We start from the raw sequence: 17,268 nt of genomic DNA on the forward strand, positions 1-17,268 counted from the left end.
ATTCGAAAGTCTAGTTAAAAGATATATTCGTCCTAAAGCCATCTTGAAAAATTATCGCTTCCAATAAAAATTTCACAGTTTTCCGAAATCTACTTACAAAAAAAAAAACTGAAAGGTTCGAGAAAAAATCCAAATACTTCAAGTAATAGTTTTCCATACACTTAATATCTATTCTAAGGGTACTATTAAATATATATACTTTTCCCCAGATCATAAGCTCAGTCCTGAAATGACAAGATCTTGAGGAAAATTTCTAGGATTGGCAACCCTGGGCGACACTTCTTTTCAAACAGTTCGTGGTAACGAACTGTAAGTAAGGAGCGACCCGGCTCAATGGTAACCGAAGCTCTAAAAAACAGGATTTTGATACCAATAGATGCATCAAAAGAATCAGATTTTAATCCTGATTTCAAATATATAAGTTTCATCAAGTTTCATCTTACCTATCAAAAGTTATGCGCCTGAGAAAATTTGGCTGATTTTCGAAAAAAGGGGGAAAGACCCCCTAAAAGTTATACAACCTTAATGGAAATCACACCATCATATTCAGCGTGTCAGAGAACCCTACTGTAGAGGTTTCAAGCTCCTATCTACAAAAATGTGGAATTTTCCATTTTTTGCAGAAGAAAGATCACGGATGCGTGTTTATTTGTTTGTTTGTTTGTTTGTTTGTTTTTTTTTTCTCCAGGAGTGATCGTATCGACCCAGTGGTCCTAGAATATTGTGGGAGGGCTCATTCGAACGAAATTTAAAAGTTCTAGTGCTCTTTTTAAGTGACCAAGTAAAATGGAGGGCAACTAGGCCCCCTCCCGTGCTCATTTTTTTCCCAAAGTCACCCGATCAAAATTTTGAGATAGCCATTTTGTTCAGCATGGTCGAAAATATGATAAAAATGTCTTTTAGGATGACTTGATCCCCCAAAGTCCCCAGGGGGAGGGCTGAAAGTTATGAACTTTACTCAATGTTAACATATAGTATTGGTTATTGGGAAGTTTACAGACTTTTTCTGAGGTGTTTTTTTCTGGTAGGTGGGGGAAGGAGAGGGTCGGGGGCTATATGGAAGGATTTTTCCATGAAGGAAGTTTTCATGGGGGAAGGGATATTGCTATGAAGGGGGCGCCGGATTTCCCAGCATTATTAAAGAAAAAGATCGGGAATTAAATAAAAAAAAACAAGTTTTTCAACTGATCAACTGATTGTGATTAAGAGGTCATTTTTAAAGAACTGGAAAAAAATTTCGAGCTATAGTTTAAAGAGCAGGGTATTGACTAGGGGGCGAACCCCCTAATATACGTGTTAAAAATTTATGAATATAGAAGTTCGTTACGTAAGTTAATTCTAAGTTACGTATATTTATTACTAATAAAAACGTTCGTAAATAAAATTAAACAAGTTTCGAGAAAGCCATTTAACCAAATATAATATGCAAATTTTGTTTTAATTATTCATGTACGGTGAGCCAAAATCAAAACCTGCATTAATTCAAAAACGTTCAAAAATTAAATAAAAAAACAAGTTTTTTAACTGAAAGTAAGGAACGACGTTAAAACTTAAAACGAACAGAAATTATTCCGTATATGAAGGGCTGTCCCTCCTCAACGCCTCGCTCTTTACGCTAAAGTTTGACTTTCTCACAACTCTATTTTTTTAAACAATAAAAAAACTTTAGCGTAAAGAGCGAGGCGTTGAGGAGGGGACAGCCCCCTTCATATACGGAATAATTTCTGTTCGTTTTAAGTTTTAACGTCGTTCCTTACTTTCAGTTAAAAAAACTTGTTTTTTTTATTTAATTCTATCATAGCTTGGCTGTATTTTCTTACCTTTAGTTTGGAAATTTCATGCTACATTTGCGATGCGTCTGTCTTTCTGTTTTAACATTGATTCTACATTAATTTGGACAAAATAACATCAAAAAGGGCGTTTAATTTAATAATTACCAGTGGGTTCATTTTTACACAGTTCATCCAATCTTAGGGGTATAGAACCTGAACAGTTAAGCTAAAATCGACATTAGGTAGCATACTTTGGGATCTAATATTGGGGAAGCAGCATGCTTATTCCACTACCCAAGAAATCTAAAGGTATCTAAAACAAGGACAAAAACTTGCTAAATTCAGCACCATCAAAAAATAAATTATGAAGGTCAGAAACAAATATGCAAAAGTTAATTATGTTCCGCTTGCTGTGGGCTATGAGAATATTCTTTTTAGAAGAGAAAAAAATACTGTTAATATAGTTAAAAAATATATAGTTATTGCACATAACAAAAACATAAAATTATATATATTAAAAAATAAATTTTATTATAATAAAATAAAAAATAATTATACAAATATAAAATTATATAAAATGTATTATAAAAGTATATATAGTTATATATAGTTAAAAATAGTTAATATAATTAAAAATTAATATAAGGAGGATAAAGGAGGAGGGTTGGGCGGTAGACCACCAGCAGCCTGCCCCCGGAAAAAAAAGCCTTGCTATAGAAACGTTCAGCGAGAGCCACATGATACCAAATATGCAACCTGATGACGACCATGGACCGCCCCCAGGACCCTTGATGACGACTTCAGACTGTCCCCGGACATGGTTCTTAAAAGCAAACTGCCAATTAAAACTTGGTTTCTGGAACGTAAGGACCATGGCTCCGCCCTCGAAGACAGAACAGGCCCTAGAAGAAATGGAAAGTTATGGTTTAGACATTCTGGCTCTGTCGGAGGTCCGTTTGACTGGTGCAGGAAATCACAACCTCAAAAAGCATGCACAATCCTGCAGAGTGGCACCGACAAAAAGAAAGAGGCAGGCGTTGCCATAATGCTGTCAAAATCGGCGTTTTGAGCCCTCATGAAATGGACTCCTATCAATGAGAGGATCATCGTAGCACGTTTCGCAGGTAGCCAGGCAAAACTAACAGTAGTCGCATGCTATGCGCCAACTAATGATGCAGGAGGAACCTCAAAAGACGACTTCTACAACACCCTGCCAGCCGTTGCCAAAGATATCCCCCATCACGATATCGTGTGTTTTGTTCATGATTTCAAACTCAATGCAGGCAGCGACAAGTTACTTTGTCCTGAAGTTTTTGGGAGACTAGGTCGAGGCGATGTAGAAGAAAACGGGACACTATTAGTGTAGTTTACAATAACAAACAAGCTAATCATTGGAGAAGCCTGTTTTCAACAGTAAATTATAAATGGATTTTCATTGAACTCCTCAGACAGAAGAACACGTAACCAGATTGACCATATTTTGATAAAAAAAAGTGGAAATCGAGCCTCCAAAACGTAAGAGCCTATAGAGGAGCCGCCATTGCTACAGACCATGCCTTGATGATTACAAAGCTAGCTCTCAAGTTGAAAGTCACGCAGAAAACCCAAACCAAAGATAGTCCTGTCTACGACTCAGCTAAACTCTCCAACACCAAATTGCGACACGAGTTTACTATGCAGATAACAAACCGGTTTAAGAGCATGGCCTTAGACCTGGATAACGCTGTCAGCGTGGAGACAACCTGGACCACCTTAAAGGAAACCTATAATCAGGTAGCCAAAGAAACAATTGGGCACAAAAAGCGACCTAAAGACGAGTGGCTATCTGATCAGACGTGGACCCTTTTTGAAGAACGTCAAAAACTAAAACGTCGTTTGTTAGATGGTGGAGACAACAGTGACACAGTACTGAAAAATCAACTATACCGAGACCAAGACAGGCTAGTGAAAAAGAGTACAAGAGGGGATAAGCGGAATTTTTTAGAAAAAAAAGCAGCTATGGTGGAAGAAGGAGCCAAACGTGGTGATTCTCGAACTGTCTACAGAATCACAAATGAAATCATAGGGAAACGTCGTAACCTTAATAGACCAGTGAAAGACGTATATGGTAAGACAGTCACAGCCCCCGATGAAATCTTGGGCATTGCACTTTGAGAAAGTTCTCAACAGAACCCCCCCCCCTCCTCCCAACACAGCTGATATTTCCATAACACCTTTCCTAGAGCTTCAAATCAATACCGCAGAACCATCGGCCGAGGAATTGACACAAGCCGCTCGCAAATTAAAAAATGGCAGAGCGCCAAAAAGCGATCAGATATCAGCAGAAATGATTAAAACCTCATTAGGTGCCTGCATAACTATGTGGAGTGCACTCTTTTCTTGCATTTAGAAATCAGAGAAAGTCCCCGAAGAATGGAGGAAAATCACACTGATTAAACTTTTTAAGAAAGGAGACGCGTCAAAGTGCGATAACTGGAGGGATATTAGTCTCCTTTCAATCCCTGGGAAACTTTTCTCGCAGATAATCCTCCGCCGTATTCAACCAGCCCTAGATAAACACTTACGAGATGAAGAACATGGCTTCCCTCCATCTCGCTCCTGCTCCGACCTTATATTCGTCTTGCGTATGATGATTGAGGAATGCAACGAATGGAAGCAAAAGTTGTACCTTGTCTTTGTGGATTTCGAAAAACCCTTCAACTCAATACATCGAGAGTAGCTTTGGAAAATCCTCCGTTATTACGGCATCCCTGAGAAACTTGTATCCTTGATCATTGCTCTGTATGAAAATGCCGAAAGTTGCGTTCGGACCAATGAAGGAAGTACAAGGTATTTCCATATTATGTCCGGTGTCAAACAGGGGTGTGTCCTTTCTCCCCTCCTTTTTGTCCTTGTAACTGATTATGAGCTCCGAAATTGCACGGGGTTTGGTATTTAACTCCGCGAAAATAAACAACTGGCAGATCTCGATTTCGCCGACGACATCACCCTGATGGAGGCAAACAAGAGAAGGCTTCAGGACCTTCTTGGTTTCATCCGAGAGAAGGCGAGAATTTTAGAATTGAAGATGAACTCGGGCAAGACAAAAAGCATGACAACAAGCATGACAGTAGAGCAGGTGGTGGAGTTGAACGAACAGGATCTAGCGAAAAAGAGGTGCAGTTGAGGATTGGACAAGCCAGTGGAGCTTTTAATCGACTAAACCTAGTTTGGCGATCGAAAAAGTACTCCACCAAACTGAAACTAAGGCTTTTTAACAGTAACGTCCTCTCAGCCCTCCTGTATAGTAGCGACTGCTGGAAACTTAACCAACAAAAGGAAAAGAGGATTCTTGCATTCGAGAACAATTGTCTTCCAAGAATACTAAACATCGACTGGAGAGCACATGTAACAAACCTGTCAGTTCGATCTATGTCGTGCCAGCCCCTGGTAACAGATGTCATCCGCCAATGAAGATGGCGTTACTTGGGGAATATTATCCGTATGACGGAGGATATACTTCCTAAAACTGTACTGGAATGGCAGACGCAGGGATCCCGTAGAAGAGGACGGCCGAAAAATACAATTCGTCGCACCTACCAGCGGTACCTCAAACACATCAATACAACGATCCAGCCCCAGTGGGAAGATATATGGGCAGCAGCGCATATGAGGGATGATTGGCGGCTCTTCCTGGATGCCCTGGGTGCCTCTGGTTGCACAGGAGGAACTAAGGTCTAAGGTAAGGTAAAGTTAATAGAATGTAGCACATATAATCTGAATGAAACATAGTTCATATGAACTACAAAATAAAACAGAACGGGCAATTACCACTCACACCGACTTTTAACAAGTTGACAGACTAATATGCGTTGCCCAAACTTTGCAGTTTATCATTTCCAGGCTTGACACCAAAGAACAATAAAACAAAAACATAATAATAATATAGAACTAAATAAGAATAAAACTAAAACAGAGTGTTCACGCCTTGCCAAAACTTTATCAGGGGGATGAGAAGGGAAGGAAAAAATGTCAAAAAAAGTAATTTGTGAGCAGGTAAAGGTCACTATTTTGGAAATTATCCTGTATCTCTAAACATTACACAATTGAGCCAATGTAAATGTTTTTTATTCCCATAATCTTAGAGGGAGTGGTAAACTCCCACCCCCCTTGCAGACACCTACAGGACAATTAAACATTATAGAAAAAGGTATATAGGATTTAAATAAGGATAGTCGGATACTACCTAATTTAACCATTTATTAATAATAATGATTTTATTGCAACAAACCTTAGATTTAAGGCAATTAGAAGCATCTTCATTCTTTCGAGTTTAAATGTAGCCTATTTAAATGTAGACAATAACTACAATTTGTTCCATGTGTCTGAGTTTTTTTTTTTGCAGAAGAAGTTTTTTGGTAAAGGCTCATTTACAATGAGATTTTTTAATACCAAGACTGAGTTTTCACTAACTTTGGGAATCAGTTGTAACCAAACATGTTCACAATAAATTTAGCTCGATCCCAGAACTGAATCAAGCCAAAACTGAAGTTCAATCGACTTAAGTTGGTTAACACTAAGCCAATCAGAACATTGCATATAATTTTTTGATTGGCTAATACCTGAACCTTACCAGATAGAGTAAAAACTGCAAAAAAGTAGAAGAAAAAGAAATGAAATATTGGGAATGAGAGCTTTTGTTCAACTGGAGAAAGAAGAACTATATGACATCCTAGATAAAACAAAAACATGGAATAGTTAATGCATTAGATCAATTCAGGGTTTGAATTATCCACTGAAAATGGCAAAATCCGATCATTAGCGTCAGCTTATGATCGGCTGAATTTAGTAAAACCTTATTGTGTTTCTCAGAAGCTACACATTCAGGAATATGGTATGTCCGAGGATGTTTTCTGTTGAATCAACTAAAGCAAAGTATTTTTTTTTTGTCACCTGCAAACATCTTCCTCTAGGGGCACTCTATCATGTGCAATAACACCATGTTTTGGAGCAGTAAACGGTGCACAAAGCCTCACCTGCTATAGCAACCTTTGTGTGGTTTTTTGTTCGTTTTTCTCCTGTGTCAGATCAGAGACAAAAACTCTATTTGGAGATTCTTGCTTTATTCTGCAAAGTTTACACGGTTTAGTCGGATATGCTGAAATAAATAAATCTAGAGCATTTTATACGTAAGGGGTTGAAGACAACGAAAGAAAAGTTGATATTGGGGAAGAAGGATAGTCGAAATTTTGAAGAATACTTGTCAACTGGATATTATGAGTTTGGGGAAGTGTCCGTGTGGTGATGAATCACAAAGACACTTTTTTGAAAAATGGAGTATTGGCAAGGAATATGTCTTAAAAAAGATATGTAGGTGTATAATTGAGGTGAAGTTGTTGTTTTTTTATAGTTTCTTTTTTGTTTTTTGAGTTACCATAAAGAAAACGTCACTCTAGTGTTGAATATTTCATGTTATGTCACCAGTAAAGTTGCCCCTACTAACAGGGCTAATAAATTTGGTAGCGTGATACAAACTGAGGCGTTGGGTAAGAAATCGGTACTCAGAATTCAGTGACAACTGATTTTATTTATAAAAGAAGATAAAAAGAAAAATATTCTAATTCTGTTTATGTTGAATACTTCCAAACCTCTTCTAGGTCTAAGGTCTAATGATCTACTTGTTCAATCCACCAATGTTTACCGAAAAGAAAAGATTATGTTAATCTTACGCTAACGATTGTTTCTACTTAAAAAGGTTACACTTGAACAGCTAGTCAAGACTTGAGTTCTGGGTTATTAAAATCCTTTAGTTCCAGCTATTTTTGAGCTAAGTTAAGAATAACCGTACTTGCTTTTAATTCAAATTTCATTAACCCAAACCAAGAGATTATCTTATTATTTCTTAAAAGGGCTGTGTATTGTTTAGAACTTTGTTAAGCTTTAGCTTCACCAGGGAAAGATTAATTGAAAATATCTCGACATAAAGGTTTGGAAATTCTCACGCTGATAATATTGGTCCCTTTTTCCCTTAAGTTACCTGTATAAACATTTAGGTCACCTTTGTATAAACATGCAGTACGGGGTTAACGAAATGAAAGAATGATTAAAAAGGGAACAGTGTTCCTCTTCGTATAAATGTCTGGGGATTGCACAAAGAGGGGGGGGGGTTATTAATGTTATTGTCCGATAATTCCAATTTTTGGATATAAGGTCTTTATAAAGTCAAGCTAAGACTCAAGGGACTCTAGGCTGACAAGGGGAAGCACAAATGGGTATCCTAGCTTTCTCTTCTTGGTTAAGGTTTCTTTTCCTCTTTAAACCCTCAGTAATTCAAAGCTTAAATTTCTTGGAAGAAATCTAATTTGGCTTATTCTAACCTTAAAATGCTTTTTTGTCCAAATGGCTCAAGCCTTGTCTAGGTGGAAATACTACCGAAACTATAAGCTCAAAATTATCAACTTAGATTTCAGCACTAGTTGTTATGAATTTCTCTTATATACGTATTAAGGTTATTTCCAAGTGACAGAAAGCTTTACAGGTTTTCTTCTTATTTTAACTTTTATCTTCAAACTTTTATCCCCAAGGAGAATTCAGACAGGCAGTGGTAGTTTATCGTAATTACAAAGTAAAACACTTACTGCTTGTTTGATCCAAAAAAAGACTACCGTGTTTCCGAGGCAAAACTAACTCGATTTGTCTCTCATCCGTAAGTTAAACTCTTTTTGCTACTTGATCGGTTTAGCGACCTTCGCTTCCTCCTGGCCAATCAACCCCCTTTTGTTAAAAGTAGTTTCTTTTCCTGTCTTTCAAGGCCTTACAAACCTGGTGTAAATTAGGTCTTAACATATCACGGGTTCAAAGTTCGTTTGATTCTTGGACAAAGAGTGTCACTACAAGATTTATGACTAGTTATGCAAAGAGAAGTTATTTTCAAATTCAAGCTAATTTGAAATTGTCGCTATATTTCTGATCTATGAACCGAAAGGGAATTCCAAGCTTTAATAAAATTGAGTTACGAAATTTACACAAAATAAGGCCTCCTTACACACCTGATACTTGAATAATATTGATTAAAACAAGCTCCAAGTCATAGGGTGGTGAATAAAAAAAAAATCAAACCTGGTAGAGAAAGGATTTGAACTTCCGATATCTGCCAATGACAAATAAAATTTACACTGGTTACAGTTGGTTAAACAGATAATTTATAATAATGAAAAAACATAAAACAAAAATAATTCCAAGCAACAAATATAAAATTTGGAATATTTCTGCTAATATTGCACAATTCTCTGTATACGGTACAAAGGCCAATAGAGATAAATACTTAATCATTTTTTTTATCACAAAAATCAATTTTGATACTTATATAATATTTGAATTACGTTTACCTATTATGTAAAGCAGTCTACAACCTATAGGATAGTAAAGAATGGTAATAAAACTGCTAAGAAAAAGGGTGAAACGGTTTACTGTTCGTAAAAAGTCTCAAAAAGAAAGGGTGGATGGCAAGAAAAGAAAAGCACTTAACGCTTTCCATATCCAGATTATTACCTGGATGGTTGATGTAATATTCTCTAACTATAAGTTCTTAATTGCTACATTTCACCTACTGGGTCAAAGGTTTTCGATCTGCTTCAATCTTGGGGAGTAGGACTGACAAAATCTTAATGCTAAATTAACGGTTATGCAGTATTAGTGGGTAGCATATAACTCACAAGCAATATTAGATGAAACTTCAAATTTATTACTTCGCGATCAAGTTAGTAGAAAGAAAAAAAATCAGTGCAACTAAGCAACAGCAGAAGATTAAAAAAAATAGATTAAAAAATACCAGAAATGGAATGCCACAAAATAAAAATTTATTAATACTTTAATTTAGCTGCTGCTTTTTTTCGAACTATTGCTATTATTATTATGGTCTGACCACAAAACCGAATCAAGGCACACGTCAAAAACCCCTATTGACCCCCCCCCCCCAAAAAAAAATATAGCATCAATAGCCGTTGGTCGATTAGAGCCCCATGGACTTTGTAAATTTCAGAGAGGGCTCACCGATCTCTTTCTTTTCCTTTTAAAAGAGCCTTTCTTGGCAGTGTCGAGATGTTAATTATTGTTTCCCCACCCCGAGAACACTGCAAGCCTGAATCAAACCGACTTGGACAGGGAACGCTTATCCCTGACAATAGAAGAGAACCGCCGCCACTCGTCAGCCATTAGTGGGAAGTGGTATTCGATCTCCAGAGCCACCACTAGCAAGAGTACATTTCTTCTCTCACCTAGGATTACTACTGCAGACATATTTTCCTGTACCATGTTTGGTACTTCATTGTTCATCGGAATGGACCCACCCCCCAGTATGATATTGGCAGCTATTAATGGATTACCACTGCTAGTCAGACACTTGGGGGGGGGGCAACTAATGGATGGAGGATAAGTAAACATAGCAATATTAGGCCGATATTTACTCTGACAACTCTTAGGGGCACCACAAGCAGGTTGTCCCCTGTACTCAACTTATTCTTCATTTTCTTTTGATACTAGTTTTTATAATACTAATAAAATGATTTTAAACAGGATTTTAATTAACAGATTATTCTCACTTACCTAGGTTCAGGTTGCTTTTAAGTACAACTATTTTCTGCACAGTGTTTGGTGCAACCATTAGAAGGGAACAGAGGGTAGTCGTGAATGATGATTATCAGTTTGACTGGTCAATATCCGAAGATATTCTGACGATAACAGTAACAGTGAGTTTACATTAGAATTTTCATGCGCATACTTTACATACCTTGGTGTCTACCTATATTAATTAAAAAGCTTGTTAAACAAAATAAGTTTTTTTAAAAAAAAGTAAAGAACTCCATTTAACCAAAAATGAACAAAAATACAATCAAATAATCTACCAAGCATACAACTTCCACAAATCACTATCAATAAATAAATGAAACCCAACACAAACAGAAATTAAAATAAATAACAGAGTCAAACTCTAAACGAGCAGAAATTAATATGAGTAGGGTTCAAAACCAATATGCTTTTTAAAAGCAAGAATATAACTTGTACTTTACAGAAAAAAGATCAAATGAATGTGCATTGTCAGTTTAATATACACATGATGATAATTATTCTTTAAAGTCTTAATTAATTTTTCATTTCTTTTAGTTATAAAAGTGAAAACATTTAAAAGATTTTTTTCAGTTAAGTACAAATTATATTCTTGCATTTAAATAGCATATTGCTTTTGAACCCTACTCGTATTAATTTCTGCTCATTATGAGTTTGACTCTGTTACTTATTTTAATTTCTGTTTGTTTTGGGTTTAATTTATTTATTGATATTAATTAAAAAACTTTTTCCACAAAATAAGTTTTTCAAAGAAAAGTAAAGAATCCCATTAAACCAAAAACGAGCAAAAATAAAATAAACTACCAAGCGTGAAACTACCACAAATCAGCATCGATGAATAAATGAAACCCAAAACGAACAGAAATTACAATAAATAAAGGAGTCAAACTCAAAACGAGCCGAAATTAACATGAGTAGGGCTCCAAAGATTTACGCCATCCCAGAGCCAGAACATAATTTGCACTTTACTGAAAAAATATAAATGTTTTTAATTTTCTAACTTTAATAATTCAAATAATACTATCATTTTGATTACTAAATAACAGTATATGTATATTAAACTGACAATACATATTCATTTATGTTTTTTTTCATTAAAGTGCAAATTATGTTCTGGCCTTGGGATGGCATAGGGGTTTTGAGCCCTACTCATGTTAATTTCTGCTCGTTTTGAGTTTGACTCGGTTATTTATTGTAATTTCAGTTCGTTTTGGGTTTAATTTATTTATGGATGCTGATTTTAGGTAATTTCACGCTTGGTAGATTACTTTATTTTATTTTGCTCATTTTTGATTAAATGGGTTCTTTAATTTTCTTTGAAGAACTTATTTTGTGGAAAAAAGATTTTATTAAAGATTTTTTAGTTCGTTTTATATTGAAATAGTCTTTTCAGGCAAAAAGAGAAAAATTCTTTAAATTTTTTTGCCTTTTTTAAGACTTTATAGTTTGGCCTGCTATGTGTAAGCTAAAGAAAAATTTTCAGCAATTTTTAACAACATACACCCTTTTACAAATTTGAACACAAATAGTAGTGTTTAATTTAGTTTTATACCTCCTCTAGTTGACCAGAAATAGAAAACTGCATACCATTCGCAAAAAAATCTGTTTACTTTCTTTGATAGCTTGGATACACTTACGCTATTTTGATTTAGTTAAATTTTAAGATCAGAAGTAGCCCCGAAAGTTCGAACATAATATCCTCAGTCGTTCTTGGGATACTGCTGAGATGCCTTATTGGGAACTGGCATTAACACAGTGCATTTTGATTTAATCTTAAGGCAACATCTAGTTTTTAAACATAACGGGCAAATGGGAGGTTGGGCGTGAGAGGGGGACTAGTTGCCAAATTTGAGGGGGACAAATTTTAACACAAATAGAAGTGTTTAATTTAGTTTTATACCTCCTCTAGTTGACCAGAAATAGAAAACTGCATACCATTCGCAAAAAAATCTGTTTACTTTCTTTGATAGCTTGGATACACTTACGCTATTTTGATTTAGTTAAATTTTAAGCTCAGAAGTAGCCCCGAAAGTTCGAACATAATATCCTCAGTCGTTCTTGGGATACTGCTGAGATGCCTTATTGGGAACTGGCATTAACACAGTGCATTTTGATTTAATCTTAAGGCAACATCTAGTTTTTAAACATAACGGGCAAATGGGAGGTTGGGCGTGAGAGGGGGACTAGTTGCCCTTCAATCACTTGCACTATTAGCCCTTTTTAGCCCTTTCTATTTTCAATAGAATGAGCCCTTTTCGAAGACAACTCCTTCGATACGAAGTACCCTGTTCTAAACAAAAAAAAAGAAACAAAAAATAATAATACATTGTGCCCACATCGATGAAAAATGTCAATCCTTCCAATAACATTCGACTATTAAAAAGGGCACTAGGCCTTTCAATTTCCAATCGAATGAGCCCTTTTTGAGTTTCTGTAACAACCCTTTCTACAAACACCTTATATGCTCCAAGGGCATAAATTACAACCCTTGCCCTAAGGGCTGTGAGGGGGTTGTCATCCTCAAAAACCTAATTTCCAGGACTTTCAACTACATTAAACAAAATGGCTATCACAAAATTTTGATAGGATGTGTTTGGGGAAATAGTGAGCGTGAGAGGGGCGTTAGGTACTCTCCAATCACTTTCAACTATTAAAAAAGGCACTAGCCCTTTTAATTTCTAATCGTATTAGCCCTTTTGAAGTTTCTATGAAAACACTTTCAATAAAAACCTTATATGCCCCCAGGTAATAGCTTACAACCCTTTCCCAGAGGGCTGGGGGGGGGGGTGTCACCCTCAAAGACCTAGTTTCCAGAATTTTGCACTACTTTGAAGAAAATTGCTAGTCTCAAAATTTTGATTGGATGTGTTTGGGGAAATATTCGGTGTGAGAGGAGGGTTAGTTGCCCTCAATTCCCTTCCCACTATTAAAACGGGCACTAGCCCATTCAATTTCCAATTGAATGAGCCCTTTTTGAAGTTTCTACGACAACGCTTTCTACAGAAACATTATGTGCCTTAGGGCATAACTTTCAACCCTCGACCTGAGGGCTGTTAGGGGGTTCTCATCCTCAAAGACATAATTTCTGGACCTTTCAACTACGTTGAACAAAATTTCTATGTCAAAATTTGGATTGGATGTGTTTGGGGAAATGGTGGGTGTGAGAGGGGGGTTAGTTACCATCCAATCACTTTTGACTATTAAAAAGGGCACTAGCCGTTTCAATTTCCAATCGAATGATTCCTTTTTGAAATTTCTACGACAAGGCTTTCTATAAACCTTATATACCCCAAGGGATAACTTACAACCCTTTCCCAGAGGGCTGTGGAGGGAGTGTCATCCTCAAAAACATAATTTCCAGACTTTTTAACTAATTCGAACAAAATGGCTATCTCAAAATTTTGATTGGATGTGTTAGGGGAAATGGTTTGTGGGTGTGAAAGGGATGTAAGTTATCCTCCTATTAATTTCGACTCTAATTTCCAATCGAATGAGCCCTTTTTGAAGTTTCTACGACAAAACCTTCGATACAAAGTGCCCAGATAAGGAGAAAAAAAACACATTGTGCCAACATCGTTCTTTACTTAGACAGCGCTATTGCGCTGCCTATAACTGACTTGTTGTAGTTGTATGCTTGGTATACTATTTGATTCTATTTTTGTTCATTTTTGGTTTAATTGAGTTCTTTACTTTTTTTTTGAAAAATTAATTTCGTGGAAAATTTTTTTTAAATTAATGTATGTTAGGTTTATATCGACATAGGGTTTTTCAGGGACAATGAAAATGATAGTTTGAATCTTTCCGGTTTTCCTTTAAGAATTTATAGTTTGGCCTGCTATTTATATGCTGGAGAAACTTTTTCAGCAATTTTTAACAACATAACCTGTTTTGGAAATCATCAAACAAACAGTAGTGTTTGATTTAGTCACATACATCCTCTAGTTGACCTGATAAACAAAAGTTAATACCATTCCCAAAAAATTATATCTATGCTTTTTCACAGCCTGGATACAATTACACTCTTTCGACATAGTAAAATTTTAGGATGTTCTAGTTTTCCTGCAACAGTATAAAAAAAAGAGATATTTTTTTTTCCTGTTAAATTTCATTCAAGATAAAATACTTAAAAGTAAAACACAAGAAAAAGAAAGAAAAGTGGCTGTGATCCAGAAGAAAATAAAACAGCAATTTTTTCTGTCTTACTCTACAAGAAGTCAGTTGGATTCTCAAGAAATTCCATGGCTGTCCCTAGAGGAACGCTGCAAGACTACATAAAAAAAGTTGAGAAGCTGAATATCGCTCTAAAAAGTCTGGACCTAAGTTTCCTTACACCCTGTTACAACACATGATAAATATTTACGAAGGAACAAGAAAAAAGACTAAAAACTTACTTGAAAACTATAGCTGATATGCTTTCGACTGTATTCCCCTAGAAGCGTGTAAATTTGCATACACTTATGCCTTTATTAAGAGTATAAAAGTACCGGATAACGGGACTGCAAAGGCAGTGGAGGAATTACGGGTAAAGATTGGTACCGCGGTTTTATGGGTTACCTTAAAACTCTATCAGTAAGAACACCAGAAAGTACAAGCCTATGACGGACTACTGCTTTCAACCATCACAGTGTAGGAGCTTTCTTTAACCACCCGGAGCAAGGTCTAGATAAACAAATGTTCAGACCGCAAGACATTTGGAATGTTGACGAATCAGGTCTGAAAACATCGACAAGCCTGGTAAGATCATTGCACAGCGAGGCCACAAGTCAGTAGGGAAGTTCACCTCAGTAGAAAGAGGTCAGTTGACCACGATTCGTGCTGGTGTTAATGAATTGGGAAAACAGTACATCCTCCATTTATTTCCCCACAGAAACAGTGTCCGGAAATTTTACTCAGGGGACCTTTACCAGGAACCATCACGATCAGCTCAGAAAATACTTCTGGCTGGATGACTGCCTCTCATTCTTTGCTTTATTTGCAACATTTTATCAATCAAGTCAAACTCTCCAAATAGTCACCTGTACCTCTGAAATTAGACCGCTAGATCAGCCGATACACCATTGAATTGCTTGATCGAGCTAAAAAAATAATAGTGTTGTCCTTTTAACTGTCCTTCCCCACACTACTCACAAACTACAACCTCTAGAAATGATAGTCATGGGGCGCTTTAAGGACTACTAGAACCAGGAAGCCGCAAGTTTTATGACAAAGCTATATCAGTGAATAACATTGCTGAGCTGCTGGGGAAAGCATATCCAAAGGCTTTCACTCCTGAGAATATAATCAGTGGAATCAGAGCAAGTGGTGTCTACCCCACAATTAGAGATGTTTTCAAGGATTATCAGTTCTTCTTGTCGTATGTCTCAGACAGAATGCCTACCACATCTAAGTGAAGCGCTTACCAGAGAAGTTTCTATGCTCAGCGAAAGTTCTGCGCGACATTTAGACTCCTTTAACATAAACCCTGAAACAGACGCAGCACAGGTTCTGTCTCTAAATGAGAAGCAAAGGTCAACAGATGATTCGTTAAAGATATCGTCCATGCAAAGCCCTTTCCAAAAGGCTCAACACGAACAATCAACAAGAAAAAAATGTGAAAAAGTCAGAAGTGCTCACTGACACCCCCATGAAAGAATGCATTACTGCTAGGATAAAAGCTGTATCTGCCAAAAAGTCCTAGTCCTGGAACGGAAGAAAGTCAGACAAGTGAAACGACTAAAAAGCAAAAGGCGTGTCTCTCGCAACAAGAGTTACAGTTAGAGTGACGATTCTGACGTAGATGATCCTGTATACAACAACTCTTCAGACCCCAGCATAGACATCGAAGACGAGCCCCCAACCAGCAACTTCTAATTTGACATTGAAAAAGTCAAGGCTGGTGAATACATTCTGATTGAGCTGAAGAGCAAAAAAGGGAATTCTGTTCACAATATTTTCATTATCAAAAAGTAGCAACTGAAGAACTTGAGGTCCACTTTTGGAAAGAGACTGGAGCAAGAGACTTTGCGCTAACTGAGGAGGTAGAAAAATGGCAGAGTATTTCTAATTGTCTTTTTCAAGGATGGTATTGAATAAGTTACTTTTGCTTTGGCATGCTCAGCAACTTCTTATTGCTTGAATCAACTCATAGAGAATTAAACAAGTCAAAATAAGCCGATCGTGGGCCAGTCTCCTATATATATATCAGATCGAAAATCAATATTGAAGATCAAAACGTAAATGTTGATATCGCAAATGATATTTGGAAATTTCTGTTTGTCTCCAGCTTTTTTAACCATCTACCAGGTAACATCCAATAAAAAATTCCAACATACGAAAAGTTCTCGTTAATATCTAGTGTAAATTAGAAGTTCTAGGGGGGCAGCTGCCCTCTCCTGCCCCCCCTCCTTCCCTACGACCATGCCTTTAGTGCTTATACGCCTTTTATTGCATTACAACAAAAAATGCAATTATTGCATTTTATATACATTGCATTAAATGAATACACACAGTGGCTTCTGGCTAGCTCAAAATCCACAACCTTTGAAGGTATTCAGGTGACATTTTCAGAAAATATTTCTGTTGTACGGATGACCACCTGCCATTTGTATGCAGGTTGTCAAAAGGGCATATCAGCAATATCTTAGGAACAGTTACGTGTGTGAAATTAAAAATTAAAACACTTGTTGTAGGTGATGTTGAACTAGCCAAAAGAAAATATTTGCCTCATAATACTAAAGCTTCTACTCCTACAACTACTGATACTATTACTATTACTGCTACTGCTACTACTGCTGCTAAAGCTAAGACTACTACTATTAAGTAAACTCCTACTGCTACTACAATATTTACTGGTACTACTACTACATCTAATAAGCCTAAGGGTATTGAGGCAAAATTTTGGGGCAGTATTGTA

The 17,268-nt window shown here is 36.5% G+C and overlaps 1 protein-coding gene across 1 annotated transcript in view; it reads left to right on the top strand.

Annotated features, from left to right (window-relative positions):
• Positions 1–17,268, top strand: part of LOC148955819 (DBH-like monooxygenase protein 1 homolog) — a 96,147-nt gene that overhangs the window by 16,997 nt on the left and 61,882 nt on the right. The window contains exon 2 of the mRNA XM_089108364.1: positions 10,360–10,498. Within this exon, the coding sequence (XP_088964490.1) occupies positions 10,360–10,498 (139 nt within the window). The remainder of the gene's footprint in view (positions 1–10,359; positions 10,499–17,268) is intronic.

Source organism: Artemia sp. Qi Xiang Cuo, chromosome 2 (assembly GCF_049724085.1).
Source record: "Artemia sp. Qi Xiang Cuo chromosome 2, ASM4972408v1, whole genome shotgun sequence".
In the NCBI taxonomy this organism is placed as follows: domain Eukaryota; kingdom Metazoa; phylum Arthropoda; class Branchiopoda; order Anostraca; family Artemiidae; genus Artemia; species Artemia sp. Qi Xiang Cuo.